The sequence below is a fragment of the Numenius arquata genome, chromosome 1 (genome assembly GCF_964106895.1).
Source record: "Numenius arquata chromosome 1, bNumArq3.hap1.1, whole genome shotgun sequence".
Lineage (NCBI taxonomy): Eukaryota > Metazoa > Chordata > Aves > Charadriiformes > Scolopacidae > Numenius > Numenius arquata.
Genome location: NC_133576.1, coordinates 8,977,306 through 8,993,981, shown reverse-complemented (window position 1 = coordinate 8,993,981; position 16,676 = coordinate 8,977,306). Strand labels below are relative to the sequence as shown.

At 39.2% G+C, this 16,676-nt stretch overlaps 1 protein-coding gene across 1 annotated transcript in view; it reads right to left on the bottom strand.

Annotated features, from left to right (window-relative positions):
- The window catches only part of TTLL12 (tubulin tyrosine ligase like 12), a 28,957-nt gene that overhangs the window by 1,132 nt on the left and 11,149 nt on the right, over positions 1-16,676 (bottom strand). Inside the window, exons 6-13 of the mRNA XM_074151762.1 lie at positions 13,460-13,536; positions 7,298-7,414; positions 6,994-7,188; positions 5,258-5,369; positions 4,411-4,562; positions 4,245-4,326; positions 3,707-3,775; positions 1,370-1,508 (exon numbers count right to left, since the gene is read on the bottom strand). Of these exons, the coding sequence (XP_074007863.1) occupies positions 1,370-1,508; positions 3,707-3,775; positions 4,245-4,326; positions 4,411-4,562; positions 5,258-5,369; positions 6,994-7,188; positions 7,298-7,414; positions 13,460-13,536 (943 nt within the window). The remainder of the gene's footprint in view (positions 1-1,369; positions 1,509-3,706; positions 3,776-4,244; positions 4,327-4,410; positions 4,563-5,257; positions 5,370-6,993; positions 7,189-7,297; positions 7,415-13,459; positions 13,537-16,676) is intronic.

Below are 16,676 nucleotides of genomic sequence, written 5' to 3'. Positions count from 1 at the left end.
GTACTCTGCTCTGCACAAACTAACCTGTTTGTCCATACGCTGCCTACGGCATCACAGCTGTGACTTTCGCACCTATGCCCGCACCTCCCAAAGGCTAGAGACCTGCACAGCTCATGTACAGCCAGGGCTGTAATGTAAGGTTGGTTCTTTTACTGCAATAGTTTTCCCCGAGCTAGTAATATTAGCGAGTTGCTTTGCCTCTCCCATTCAAGACAACCGTAGGACAGGTGAAAGAGCGTTCAATGTTGATGTAGCAGACCCAAATTCAAACCGTTGCTCCACCTGATCTGAGCAGCAAAGGCTCAGTTCCACACTGCCTGTTCCTCAATTATTTCCCTCCATGAAAGTGATTCAATATTTACAGGATCAGCCACTACAGCAGAGGGCTGGGGGAACCGACACATTATACATCTAATCACTCCTCCAGCAAACCTGGGCTCAAGCAATTAATTTCTCCTGTGTTTCAGGGACCACAATGTTACAAGAAAAGAGTACACTCAGTTGTGTTTAATAGTCACCCCAACAGTCCTTTTTGTGTTGGCTCCTCTGCTGCTTTTCTACCTACAAGAGACATGTGTCTGGGTTGGGCACGCTGACAGAACTTTTTTGAACCTCCTGGTGAGATAATAAAGAATTCACCCTGTCTGGTAAATTTTACTACCAGTCCTCCACAACTGACTGGAAGAAAGGCACCAGGTAGTTAGCGATGCTGTGGCACTAACATGAAGCAGCTTCGCATACATGTTCTTGCAGAGACTTGGCAACAACTGAGTGATGGTCCTGAGGACATCAATAACACTGAGATCATGAATGTGGTCCCTTCCCTGCTTTAGTAAGTCATTGTGCATTGAAGACACTGGTCCAAGTCTGGAATACTTGGACAGATACTAAGATGTCTCTTTAAAGGTTTTCATAAAGAGACAGGTATTTCAGGCATTCTTTCACCATAAATGGGAAAGAAAACTTGCTGCTGTCAGAGTGACTAGACTGTGGATTGCTGTACAGTTGGGATTTTTCTGTGTGGGTTTTTTTTTTTTGTTTGTGGTGGTGGTGGGTGTTTTTTTGTTGTTTTGTTTTGTTTTTGGTTTTGTTTTTTTTTTTTTTAAACAGAGAATGTCAGTAGCAGAGGCACAAGGGAAGCAAGGACTCAGCCAACCACAGTAAACAGGTCCCCCATCATTCCTGTTAACCAGCTTGGCAGATGCTAACCCCAGAGATCAAAGTGTATCTGGAGTTGCAGATATCAGTGGGAGGCATAGAGCACACAGCTCTCACTGCTTGAAAAACAGAGGTCAGACTGAAGTAGTAAGTTTCTGAAAAGGTCCACAAATATAAAAGAATTGAACATTCAAAGAAACAAGCTTCTCACCATCTCTGCTGGTGTCCCATTTAAGCATCAAGTCAACAGCATATATTGCTCTTGATGACGGGTAATCGCAGATGCCAAGAGGTGCGGGTTTAGCTGAAGCAACTTGGAACAATTCAGCAAATGCCTTAAAAATATTTGCCTAATAACAGAAAGAGATCTCTGAATAACAAGTGAGGTTCCATAAAAGCAATGTTTTTAATAACATCATTCATACAGATTTTTAAAGATTTTGTATAAACTACACTAGCCAACAGAGGAAAATCTGCACAGTATTAGCTTCAAAACGTGCATTTAGACCTAAAGACAACACAGTGAAAACGCCAAGCACCTGGCAATATCCATGGACTTTTCTGGGGAGCAAATCAGTACTACAGAAATCCTGTAAACAGGGCATTCAATATTAGAATTAACCCCCTTCTCAGAGGTTATATACAGTATTGCACTTATGCATAGAGGAAGGGAAAAAGAAAACCCATGAAAGTTCTGTGAACACCAGCAGTACAACTGTGAAGTTCTGACTTTTTCCTGCCTATTAATTTGCATTCTAGCTTTGTTCTGTTTTGTTCCACAATGAAAAGTCTTCCACCCATTTATACCTCCCCTAAAAAGGGTGGTGGGGACATGGAGACTTTAAGAATATACTACATTGGTATTTTGAGAAACAATCAGATATCCAAAATGACGGTGAAATAAAACAGGAAGAACACACAGGTGTTAATTTCGGCATTGAGTTTATACTGCAATGAACCATTCCTTCTGCAAATGAAAAGATGGTGTAACACTTCCTATTCTGCACACTGGACTACTTTGGGTAACCTACAGTACGTATTTTGATGTCTCTCTTTTCACCCCTTATAGTCTCTTCTAGAGTACTTTAAACCCAATGCTGCAAAACCTGTCATGCTCTGAGTATCATTGATTGGATGTGAGGTCCTAGTTAAAACTGATGAAAATTAATTTATGGAAATCAACCCACAGTTGAGTAATTTATTCACTTTTGAAAGCACACACACACATAAATGCTCAGCTATTGTTCATTCTGCATCTTCTAGCTCCTGATGAATATGGAAGGATGCAACAATTCAGTTTTGTCCATGTTCTGTTCATGTTCAGCTTTTTCTTTCAAGCACGAATTATGGCAACAGTCAAAGAGAAGGTCCTCATCCACCTTCCTGCATGTTTTGTGGAACTACAATATCTGGAGCTTCCTCTTCGCAGATAAAAGATGCCCTAGAATTAGGGAACCATTTGTTTTTCTTGTGAAAAGACATAATGCAATGACTAAGGTCAGGCCTCTGGCCAGCTCGCCAGCACAGAGAAGCTGGGGCAGCAGCAAGAAATTCTGCATGCAGTCTCAAAGGCAAGATTTAATTTAACAAGCAGGGGTCCTGACTTACTGGCTGAGATATTATGTTGGCAGAGGAGGGGTCTTTAAGAAAAGAGAGAAGACCAGCCTAACTTGGTTTCTTTAAATATGCCACAGAACACAAATGCAGCCTCTGCACCATCCAATCTGGCAGTGTAACCTTTCAAGCACAGTACCCCTGGGAGCAGAGGCAGTGCTTATTTCCCCCAGCTACTTGGGCACAGCTGGGCACATCCCAGCTTGCCCAGCAAGCAAACCTGAAAGTGTGCAGGGAGATCTTTAGACCCACAGCTCTGCTTAAAATAGATAAATCAAAATCTGTGATGCCATTTCACTGGAATTACCATATACTGTAATTTCCTATTTACTTTAGTTTCCTACTTGTTCTGACAGCTCCTTATCTTGTGAAGCTGTTTGGAACAAAGGAGGCAAGAGCCTGAATACTTCGCTGGTTCAACTTTTCAGAATCAATGTTCTACTGAAGAATAGTGAAGGTTTTTGAAAAAGGCTTTTCCACACCACGTGAGCAACAACTGTAGTGATCAGCACACCTTATATTCTGGACTTCCCTGCCTTTTCGCATGAAATACTAAGTCTTCACAACCATGGGCTTAGATTACTGGCAACCTTCTGCTAAAAAAGATGGAACTTGCAACAACAACAAAAAAAAAAGATCCTTCTCCCAGGATCCTGAGGGTAGTCAGGACTTACTAAGTCTAATATACAGAATTCTTATAGTATAATCATGAAATAAAATTCTCAAATGCTAACAACAAAATATTTGAGAGGAAATTCCGCTAAGTTAATAAATGCTTCTAAAAGAAAGGTTCACATTTGTTGTCTTTTGTGGAAATGATACACATGAAGTATGTCTTATGAGGGAAAAAAACACAACACTTTTGGAAAAGCTAGTTTGCTGAGTAAAAAGAATCCATGAACATTTACACAGGAAAGATGAATTGCTGACTTACTTGTACCATTGTCCAAGGATATTCAGGATATTGTTTTTCAAAGAGAGGAATAAATTCTTCACAGTGTACCTAAAACAGTTTAGCAACATCAAAGACTGGTTTGGTTGGGAATGACTGAGTAATCAGATGAAAAGAGAATGGAACATCAAATATTTTTTGCCATTTATACAAACCCAGGTAGAGAACTAGGGAATTAGACAGTTCCCAACTACCTTCCTTGTTCCAGTATTTCTCATTATAAAAGATCACACTGAAGTCTTTGACAATGATTAGGTGCCATTTTAATAATTCTTTTTCTGATCTCTATCAATGTCGGTTACGTTAAGGATCTAGCTTTGTGTTACCTTAGATAAATCACAGATGATTAGGGGGGGAAGAGTCTAGGAAAATAATTGCTTAGGACTTAGGGTACTTTCAACACACTGACTGCTTGTTTAAGTGGATGTGAAATAGGTTATTTGGCAAGAGTCACAAAGGAGGCACTGGAAGAGTTTCTAACAACGGAAAGGTGAGGGAATGTCTTGGTCTGTTTGCTTACCTGTTTTAATGTCACACCAGGAGCATAATTCATGACTGTGAAATGCTTCTCATAGTCATCCAAGTCATCAAGTGAAAATGCCCTAGGGAATAAAACAATTCCTTAGTTTCCAAGGTATCAGATTTAATTCTAAGCCCCTCCACACTAATGAGGAGAACGTAATTACCGATTTGAGAAGCGCAGCCAGAACACATCATAGGTATACAGCTTGAGTGGTTTTATGGACCGCAGCAATACAACATAACGGATGTCAAATTTAACCATCCCCACATCTTCTCGATGAAACAAGACTGGATTCTCAATATATTTGCACACTACCTACAACAAAGCAAAAACACTCACAGTAAATATAATTCAACTGAAATGAACACAAAGTGTCACCGGATCTCGATGATTTAAGGTATCCTTGTATGCTTTTCAGTTTTTCTTTAGAAATGTGCAGCATTTGAACTAGAAATGTGAAGCAATTCTTTGTGCATTTCTGCATTCCAGAAAATATGTGCAGTCCACACACCAACAGAAATAAAGCTGAAGTGACACTCTGAGGTACAACTGCAGACTCCCTACAAAAAGCTTCATGATTCATCTACTGTTAGCAAAGACGGTACTTTGTGCCACTGAGCAGAGCTGTAGATCTGCAATAGTGATCAACCAGGGGACAGAAGCAATAATGTACCAAAATTTATGACCAACACTAACAATAGCTAATGTGTGTTCATCTGCCAGTCTGAAGATTACCGTTAAAGCAGCACCACACTGGTGTATTTATTACTGTCAGGGTAAGTTATATTTCTTTTAAATAAGAAAACACCAGGCTCTTTGAGAGCTGACCAATTCGAATCTGAATCAATCCTGAATTGACTGAAACTGTATGCTTATGGCCAAAAGATTGAAACTGCATGCTTATTTTTTGAAGAAAATAAATTTCCGTCTTTATACTTTCAGACTTCCTTTCATGAAACAGTTTTTTCAGCTCTTCCCCTTAAATCACATTCAAATCCATGCTCTCTAACCTTCGGGCTGCTTTCCCTATGCCTGATGATATTGTTAAGGCTGTTGGTGATGTGGGTATCCAGGCTTCTGGCCAAGTTCCATGGTTTGCATATCCAGTGATTGTCTTCTCCTCTGAGAGAAAGAGAGAAAGAGAGAGAGAAGCCAATGCCTGTAAAAGTATCCACCTCATTCATGTGTCTGAACATCCACTTGAACTGATCTATGTACTCCCCTGAATAAATACTTTATTTATGTGGGCTATAGTGCAAAAACTAAGGAATTTGACTGACAGCTGGGAGCATTTGGCCTTAGGCACTAAGGGCAGAAAAGGCAGCAGTAGCTTTCACTGATCTTTTCAGTTAGGGCTTAGCATGCTTTCACTGTTTATTTCCTTCTTCTGCACCTGACTCCTTCAAAAGAGGAAAACTACCCATCAACAGGGCAGCATCATCGTGAACAGGCACAGGTCATGCTGCAGAAATCATTCTGCCAAGAGTCTGAGAACATTCTGGCAGGGTATCGTGCAGTTTTCCAAGTTGATTCCCTAATAACATCTTCAAATCATTCATATTAAATGACACCGTAACTCATCTCTTTGGGAAGAAATCGCACAATATCTCAGCAGTTCATATTGCAAGAAAATGAAAGCACACCACCATCTTCTCACTTTCTAGTACCTAGTCACCTCAAGGGGCAAAATTCTGTGAAATATCCTTGAGAAAAGCAGGCAACATGCTGGTCTTTCAATGTATCTTTCCGACTAAGGGCAGGGTGACACTTGATGTCTTCCTTTCCTCAATCTATTAAAGCATCCTGAGAAACTTCTTGAGCTTCATGATAAACAGCATAAACTGAGCTGAAGTTAGCCATGTTAACTTAAGAGAGCCCGTTTTGTTTGTTTGTTTGAAAATTCCCACTTCCTTCTTCCCATTCCCTACAAACACATTGCATTCACTGTCAATCCTTGGCATTAAAAAGGAATTAAAACACCACACACTAGGGACACATGGAAGAAGCGCTCTCTCCTGGTCATGCCAGTCAACCACAAACTATGTAGAGCAAAGAAAGGCCAAATGAAATGCCTGGCAGATGGCACCATAAGCAAGCATCAACAAAGAAGCAACCTTTCCACCAGAATACTCCATACTAGGCAAAAGAGGTTATTCCACTAGCAGTACCTAATGGTCTCTTTCTCTCTTACCAGAAGAAAAAAATCTTAGGTTCCATCCACTCCAAGGCAGCTGTAGCAGCAGAAATAGTGTGGACTTAAAACTGCAAAGCTCCACAACTGCTTTAGGCTAATGCTAAACCTCAATTTTACTTTCACAACCTTATAGAACTCAAGCACTTTAACTGTAAACATTTTCCACTCTGGCTCAAGTGCAAGAACAACTGCTACTGGTGCCCTGAAAAAAATGCAACAAACCAACATACATTGCAAACACATTTTGATCCTTCTTATATCTGTTAAATACTACAGGTAAGATCTTGACCAGACAAAAAGCAACAGCCTTCAAATCTGTATTCAAATCCTGGTGAAGTTTGTGTTTCAAAATGCATCGCTTAACTACTCTTACAATAAAGAAAATACCTAAAAAGCTCACACTTCCCAGGTAAAATTCATTTGAACATTAAAGCAGCAAGAACAAACTTATGGTGGTGTAACAGCTGCCAAGCTCAAAATGCAGGGTACTGGTCTTTGAGGGAAGTGGGATTAAGAAAGCACAAAATGTAAGGAAGTGGAAACACGAGCCACCTTCTCTCACGTTGCTGAAAGTAGCTGATGAACTGAGGCAATTCTGTTTGGAGGTTAAAAGTACGAGGCAACCATCTTGGCCCATCTAGTCCTCCAGCTCGTCTAGAGATGGATGCCAGGCAGTCTTTGACAGTCAGGAGGTTCTCACATGGGAACTGATTCAGCATTACCTCGGGCCTTTCCTCACTTAGCTTCCTACAAAAAAAATAAATTGTTGGGTGAAGGAGGAAGGTTGGGGAGGCCTTTGGGAACACAGTTTTTATAACAAAGAAAGAATTTGTATTATCAGAGGAAAAGTTGCAACCTATAATCTTTGAAGTGTGAGAAGTTGTAGAGGATGTCTGCTTCTCCCTCGTTGTCTGTGAATACAAAACGGGGATGTGTCAGGTTGTTGAGGACTTGCTGAATGTCTGTGAAAACCCTAGAAGAAGAAAAAGTCATATGAAGAAACACATCAGTTTGGTTTCTCAAACTGATCAACCCATGCTTGAACAGAAAAAAAGTTTTAAGCTCAGCTTTCTACAAGAATTATGCTTTACACTGTGACAATCTCTTCTTAACCCACAGAAACATCTTATATTGCAGTGGAACAGATTAAAAAAACCAAACTTATTTTGAGACAGAAATATCAAGGCTAGTTTATCTCCTACAACTTCACAAAAACAGCGGTTCAGAAGACAATGACCAAGTGTCTAACAGAGAAGCAGTAACATGAACTCACTATTATATAAAATGTCTTTGAGCAAAACAGACCTTGTAAAGACGTTTGTTGCTGGAAGAGCTCTAAAAAAATCAACCTTCTATCATCCATGAAAAAGAAATTCATGGGACATCTTGTCAGTTTTACTCAGTAGCTTCAGAAGACTATTTTCATTTATTCAGAACTTCACACACACAGAGACATTTCCAAACAATCAAAACATATGAAAGTATGTACATTAGATATGTGCAGGAAGTACACACAGCTTTGAGGTTTAATACAAATCCCCTCCCAGCCCCATTAAAAAAACCACACCAAACCCCAACCCAAACCCGATACGCGTTACTGAACACAACCAAGAACGAGGCAAGATGCTGCACATATTAGGAAATTCCCTTCTCAAATAAAACCAGTGACTTGGCTGAGATATTAAAATGAGCAGATAGCAATAGAGGTTAATTTGATAATTTTACAGCTTTAAGTGAGGCCACTTAATTCAGAATTCAGCATAACGACTCAAAATCAAGACTGACATAGAAAACAGTTCTCATGGTACGGGAACATTTTTACAGACTAGCAACTGGTAATTTTTTCCATAAGAAACCACTATATTCTTCCTCCTCTCCAGATCTATTCTTATCAGTCATGTAACTTTCCTCTCCTCCTCTGCTACTAACCAATTGGAAGATATATTCCCCTGAGAGAAACTTCTCTGAAACGATCAACCATAAAAATAGCCCAGTCACAGGGGGAAATATATTCTTTAAAAAGAAATGTAAGATGTTTTGCATAACTCCGTGTATGACATACTACAACAGTTATACTATATGCTGAAGCCTAAGACCAAGAGACATGACTTCATTGTAGATAGTCAGCCTGGCATCCCAGCTGAAAGAAGTTACCAATCTTTCCCCACTGTTGCAACAGAGCAAGGTTAGTATCTTCATACAGCCCCACCAGCGTTTCTTTCTGCACTATGTGGCTTCGTGGCTTCTCCTTTTAAGTCTGAACACTAGGAAAAGTACAATACCAAATTTGATATACTGGATCCAGTACAAGTTCCTCCAAACCCATTTCATATACAAACCATCCAAACACCCACTGGTTTGGAGCAACTTTTAGTTCTTGCTGAAGTAAAAGGGAATCGAAGTGGTGACTTCAAGATAAAAGGCCTTATAACGCTGTAACAAAGTCTTGAAGTATCCAACACCCCCCCCACAAATATGCATGCAAGAAAACACGCCACACGACATACCAGAATTTAAAGTTCCTCATGCAGCCCCAGATGAATTCCTTACAAACACACCCTAGGAGTTATCGATCCCACAAAGACACAAGTCTGATCCAAACCTAGCTAATAGGTCTTAGTAGCAAGAGGATCATCAGATTACACAACAGATCTATTCTGCTTGTTAAATCCACTCTATAAATGGGAGCAGAAATAGTTTTGGTTGCTGGTTTCTTTTTTTTTTTTCCTTTTCTTTCTCTCCTTAGTGCAATTAAGCTCCTTCAGCATGGTCTGGAAATATTTTGCCAACATATTGGACAACCTTTTGTGGCAGTGCTGGAATGCCAGCCTTCAGGATTCCCGGCTTCCAATCCAGGCTATGAGAGCAGTATCTGGTTTCCAGCTCAGGAAAAAAAGAGTAAAACCCAGCCAAGCATACAGTTGCTATGTGCAGTTTGGTACATTCATTCTAAAAAGCAATGTGGTTGGATAAAACTTGTATAATGTTTTGTATTTGGAATAAAGCTGGGCTAAGGCTGTACAATCATGTGGTTAATTATCTGCAAAACCAGTCCAGTTACAGTTGCTTTCTCCAGGACATAAGTGAAACCAAAGTTAGTGTTACACTGCAGCTATGCAGAGTCACAGAAAGTACTCCGTTTGCATATGAACTGCTGAAGACCTTGAACGCACTTACAGGTAAAGTTCAAAAAGGTATTTCCTGAAATTAGTGGAAGTATCTCAGTAGGGGATCCTTGGGATTCAAAAGAGTAAGGCTTCCTTCTCCTCCAATTGCAGCTACAGCAAATACCTTTGAAACATCTGGTTCAACTGATGGTTCTCAAAACAATTCTTCCAACTAGGGTAACAATGAGGCAGAACTATAACCCAAGGTGTTAAAATGGACTGATCTGTGCTTAAGACCAAACGAAAACATAACCCCTGTGGCAAACTCCCTTACTCCAGTCAGAAAGAAGACACGGAATGAAAAATGCTGCTGTAACAAAGGCCTGAGGCCAATGTATTTGGCCTTACACAGCATGGAAGGACACCTGGAGAGCCTGGCAGCATTTGATAAGTCCAGTAAATCTTATTCCACATCATTCCCTAGACATCATTTAATCAGAGGTTCCTCTCCACCCCTGTCACTCCTTCCCCCCTCCCCACCTTTTATTGTATGTTTCCAACCACATCGTTCAGCAAGAAACTCCCACTGCTGGCTGGGCACCAGCTACTTTTCTCAGCTGAAGAGCAGTGTTCTCTAGACAAATTGGGGATTCAGCCGAGAGGTGGGTCACCTCCTCTTCCACATCCAAAAATCCATTTCCTCTCAGTGTTAATTCACTTAAACGCTCTACATAAACTCTACACCACACAGAAATGCAAGCAGTGACCTGCATTCGGTCACTCCACACATCAGGCTTAGACAGATGCTGGTACTTTTTTCCTTCCCAGTTAAGTATTAAAAACAAAGAAGCCCCTTCCTAAAAAACTAATACTTCTCTTTCAAAAATTTCCCACTACAATGAGCTGCCTTCATAGATACCCAGAAGACAGTGGTATCTTCTATAACACATCATTATCAAAGACTATTAAGACTTTTTTTTCCCCCAGTAGCTTACAGCTATACACAAGATTTCACAGGTGCTACTCACATCAACAATAAGAAGCCTGCTTTCTTAATCTTGAAGTCTTGCTAAGAAACTCATGTGCCAGACCATTTTGGATCTTAAGACTTGCTTATAGAACACAAAAATGCAGCACAGAAGTAACAGGCAAGCTCAATCATCTTTGCCAAGTGCGGGAAGACCACTGAAATAAGCTGATGGAGGTTAAGATTAGAGGGAAAATAAGGCCATTCCACTCATTCCAAGTTTTTAAAATTACTCCATCCATTCTACACCATCCTCTTACCATAAAAGTCTGGAAGTCTGGAAGGCAGGCGATTTGATTTTGAGAATGAAAATTTCAGAGAAACACTACATAAAAAGCAATGTATTTCACCGCCACACATATCACTCAGTTTAGTGGTCAGATTCCCTTAGGTACTTCAGTATATGCATTTGAAAAAAATCAGACCTCTGCACTCAGGAAACACAGACTATAAGGGCAGGCACTTGACAACTACTGGGAGATTCCTCTGTTGTTATCTAAGGAATATGTAGGATCTTTATGGTATTCCCTTGTTTTCACTTAAGTAAGTTGGTACACATTCTCATGTCTACCTCTAATAATACACATCCACATATATACATAATAATACAGACAGGTAAGAAATGCACCAAGTCCCATTCTGGGTTTGATAGATGACAGAACCTCTACACTGCAATACTGTGGTATCAGCCAACTTACTCTCTGGACCTTTCATTCCAACATCAATGACCCATTGAACTAATGAAGCCAACTAACCATACTTCCTGAATGATTCCCCCCCACCCCTTGTCATACAGAAGTCCTAGTAGGGATGGTATAAAGCCTGGGATTAAAGAAGATATCATTCAGTGGAATAGTGCAAATAAGGTAAAACATGTTAGATGTCACTTAATTTACTCAAAGCGTTTAAAGCTAAGAAGCAGTTATAAGAATCAACTTCCAAAGTACAGAGCTGACAAGACTGATAAAAAGAAAGAGCTGTCGTCTCATAACAGCTCTTTGGGCATCTTAAAAAAAAATGACTGATGTAGCTGAAGAGAAACATGAAAGAGAAGATCAAGAGAAAGAGAGATGATCAAGCCCAACACAAACTGGAAGAACTTTTCATGCGAATTTTGTCTTTGAAACATTTAGTTCTTTTATCCACCTTTTTTTCAAGCCAGTAATCAGCACAGCTGGATAGAACAGTGTCCTTAGGGCAGCAGTTACTATTAACACTACAAGACCTACTTCAACCTGTAATTTTGCGATATCAAACTACATGTACTTTCTCCCCTGCTTTTCAGGATTCAGGTTAAACATTTATTTCATCTTCCCACTCTCTGTCTTAGCTCTACTTGGAGACAAGATGACTAAGAATTTGTCCCAGGTTCTAAACCTTGCAACCTCGTGCATTTAATTTCTTCCAAATTCCCTACAACAGTGACAATACACAAGGCAGAGCGTACACTTTAACAGGCTACACACATCTACCCAGCTTCACACATTCCCATCTGCCTGTCCGTGGTGGCAGCCTTTAAAGTTTTAAGGCTTTGAAAGAAGCCAAAAGCACTGAAAGACCGCAGTTCCCACTAGATCACCAGGACCTAGTGGGATGCTACCCTGCTCCTGGAGGAACTTTAGTAGATGAAATTCAGAGAACAAGGAGGACCTTCTGGCCTCCTGTGGGGGCTATGCTGCTCTCCTTTCTCCTCTCCAGACAAGAACTGGATAAAGAAAAAGAGAGGAAAACCCTTCGGAGTACATAGAGTGTTGATAACATTCCTTAGAAGCAGAGCAGGAAGGATTTGGCATGTGTTTCCCCGTCCTTCCCTGATGTGAATGCCATTCACCTGAAATATGAGATGCAAAATAAAGAGGCAGCAGTGAAAAATAAGTTGACATCTCCCAACAACCTCACTGTTTCTTTCCATCTCCGTTAGAATGCATCTACCTTTGGCTCCCTTATCTGAAATACAGGCAAGAACACTGATGAAAAAATAGCTTTTGCTTATCCTCACAGTCTTGTAACCAGAGATTTCAACTGTATAATGAAGTCCAGACTACCACTAAGCAAGTTAACAAATGCCTCTTAATTCAAAGTGACTTCAATTTTCAATAGTTCTTCACAAGTAAAGTTGATCTAGTGCACAACAAATCCCCTCAACACAACCAAATACCTTGTAGCCTAACTTCATCCCTTAAGCAAAATATCCTGAGCAAAAACTCAGATCCCAGTGTCCGACTACAAACACCCTAGAGTGCAACTCACAGCACATGCTATGCAATAGTATGTTTTTCTGGAATAAAACTAGTAATAAGGCAGTCTAGCCATGCAGTGCCACAGCTTTTGCTCACAAAAATCCCTTATCTTTGCAATGTTCTCCCAGCTTTCTTCTGAAATAGTTTCACAACATGAAACTCCATTTTTGTAGTTAGGAACAAATCCAATTCAAAACACCCCAGGTTTTGACAAAATTCCTGTTTGGCAATCTCATCTGAAGGAGGGAAATAGTCCGTTATATTCACATAGCACAGAGAAGCACATGTACCCCTACGGATGTAAATCCTATAATGCAGAAGAGAAGTCTTTCTTATATACTTTCGTTATACTCCTTAGTGAAAACAGTGCTACAATATTATGCAACTTGTCTTTCACCCAGAAGGTGGCACTTATTTTAAAAAAAATCTGAATTTTTTTTTAGAAATTCTGTAAGTGCAAATTCATTTACTCTGAAGCATCCAACAAGAACAACTAGTAAGTCAAAATCTTAAGCAATTGGCTATATATAAACACACTTTACTTGCCTCTGTTGTTCAAAGCTGGAAAAGGCAGTTCAGGCTCAGCACACTGCAATTATTATACTCACTCTTGGTAAGAAAGCATTTTGTTTGCAGATACGTACTTGAAAACTTTGTCTTTGTCATAAACTGGTGGGTTTATCGCTATAGGCAGTTTTTCCTTGTTTTCTGATAAAATAGCCTAAAAAAAACCAGAAAACCCACAAAAAGTTAATACTAGGCAGAATAAATGAGCAACCTTAGGTCAAACTCCACAATACTCAGCAGATATAAACAGCAGCTTAGACCAAACTGAATTTTAAAGTGTGCATAATCATGTTTATAAAATAAGTGATTGAAAAACAAACACAATCTTTAAGGAGAAACTACAAGTAAAATATTCTGTATGATTCAGTTCATCCAAGTGTTTTATTAGCAATAGCTTGTTGAAGTTTACCCTGCTGAAATTTTCTCAAATTATAAACCTTTACAGGTCATTTTTCTGCAATTCATTATCTCCATGTAAGTATTTAAATAATGTATAGAGGTGCATTTGTAGTCACATAGTCACAGTAAAAATGACAGTCCATCTGCATGTCTCATTGGCAGAAGTGAATTCTGCCAAAGCTGCATTTTGAGAAATATGTTGAGTAATATTGAGAAATATATTCTGTTGTGTAATATGCTGCTCAGAAAACAAACAAACAAAAAAAAAAAAATCAGTGCAAGAGCAGAGGCAGAGGGGAATCAGAGGTAAGAGGATATTAGCAAAAAAAGAACAAGAAATACGGCTTCGAGATGAGGGCTTATGAACACTGTCAAAGCACTCCAAGAAATTCCTGTTTTTTCTAAGCATTAAAGAAAATACCAAATCACAGATGACCATATGTAGTAAAAAACAAAGTTACTGTATTTCCAACAAAATGGAAGATTGACCGTTTAGCCATGATGTTTTATTACAGATAACTAAAAAAAGTATAGGAAGTTGGAACTTAATTCTGCTGCTATAAAAATGAGCAAAAGGCTTTTTGCAGTCTTCAGCAGTAAACATGCTTGAAAAATCTCACCCCATCTTTTACAACACCTCTAACTGATAGAAGAAAATACACATTTGGACCACGGCTGATACACTGCCAAAGAAAGTAGCTCACAAACTCTGCGATGGCAGAAATGCACATTGAGAAACCAGAGTAGCTGCTGTTCTGCAACAGCTCCCTGAGTTCCAGTTGCTGCTCATAAGGTGCAGTCGTGAAACATCTGTCTAGCCATAGACATATCTCTTTACCTTGAAGGCTGCTATAAGGGAATATAATCATACATAACTGGAAAGCATAAACAAAACCACAATTGTAATCAAAGATCTTAGACAACACCTTCTAAAACAGACTGAACAGTACAAATACAAAATAATTCCTACAGTGACCTAAGAATAGGAAGGGAACCTGTGTTTTTAAAAGAAGATAATTCTCAGAGCAGTACCAGAGGATTCATTTTCTGCAACTTGAATGCAGGGAGCTGTTGCAGAACAGCAACTACTCTAGTCCCTTCAAGAGATACTTCTTCCATCCCAGATATTTCATTAGAAGCCGTCTCCCCTAACACTAGTTTCTGCAATCATTGCCCAATCATTGCCCATAGTACCAATTAAGTTACAGTCTTTGTGGTCTGTGTTGGAGACCAGAATTAAGTAACAAAAAAAAAAAAAAAAACAACCAAACCAGGTAAAAGTTAAGCCACAATGTTGCTGTAATAACTCTGTGATTCTTTTAAATAGAACACTGAAGCCTTCAGGTTTAAAGGAAAACTAGAATAAGAAATGTAACATCCTTAGCTACAGTAAAAACCACAACAACCCAGCTCACTTAAATGTCAATGATTATTTGCACATAGTAGCAAAGCAGTTGCAGAAATTGTACAGTGATAGCAACAAAAAATTTTGAAACATGACTTGCATAAACATTTAGAAATATTTCCACACAATTTTATATCCCAGCAGAACTGCTGGCTCACATATTAATACTGTAAACAGATCTCTGAAGTTGTCTGTACTTTTTTTTTGTCCATGCAACTCCGCTTCTGTGAAAATAGGGGAATTAGACACATCAGCAACATGGTATCTCTTTCTAGCCATGTCGCTTTTGATGTTTAAGGATGTGCTACACCCTAAGCTACTCTTCACTGGTCTGTCACCAGTTAAGACTTTAAACTACAGTTAAACATTCTAGAGTAAAAGAAAGTTCTGTTGGTTGGTTCTACCATCAATATTTCGCTGTCATCTCTTCTCAATAGCTGAGCGTCAGAAACACAGTAAAGAACAAAAGGATACTTGATACTTGGAGAAGATGTTTTTAAGGTGGGGTGGTAAAGGAGGATACTGTTTGCCCATTTGCCATACACAGCTCTTTAACTTGACCTGATCATCCCAAAACAGAATTAAAACACATGCAAAACATTGCCTTATCTGAGATCCAAGCATTTTTGCCAAGAGAACACCTGTAAGACATGAACTATGGGCGCATTGTTGTTCCTCATCTGTAGATGTAAAGTACATCTATCCCTCTTCCAAAAACGCAAAATCCCAACCAACCAATCTGACTTAGATTAAAAGACAGCCTAGCTATTTTGAGTGTATACCTTTATTTGGCAGAAGCAGGTTAACTTCATTTCTGACTAGATATTGTTAATAACAAGCTGGATCTGGCATTTTCTGGCTATTCTCCATCATAAGAAACAGATAGTTGGGGTATAGATTCATTTTTAGGAGCTGCACTTTAAACGCTCCTTAGTGGCCAGTACCTCATAAGCATCAGGTTTCTTCATTTTTCTTAGAAAGAAAGCTCATGCAGACTTGGTTCATGAAAAGGACATTCCAAACACCATTAACTGCAAGTCCTTAAAATATCACAAACCTTTAGCAGAAAGGAGAGCTCAAAAGAAAACAGATGAACTCTTTATAATAATGCCATCAAATGAAAGATGTTTCTGCTCCAATATTTAATGGTTCTAAACCACAACATTAAATGAGTAGACAGGCTGAAAAATATAACCACTCCTAAAAATACTAAAACAAATCCTTCAGTAATTCAAGACCAACCAGAAGTGCTGCAACAGTAAATCCATCAGCAAGCCTAATAGACAATGTATCAAATATTTAACTGGAAGACAGATAGGTCATATGAAGTACCTTGTAGCATGCTTATAAAAAAAAGTTACACAATACTGTGGTAACATATTAGAGCTCACTTGCGTCGCTTCAGTTTTTAAACAGTTAAATATATGTAAGACATTTCTTGTCTCACCACACTTTTCTTTGCATTTCTTTTTATTTAATAGCTATACTCT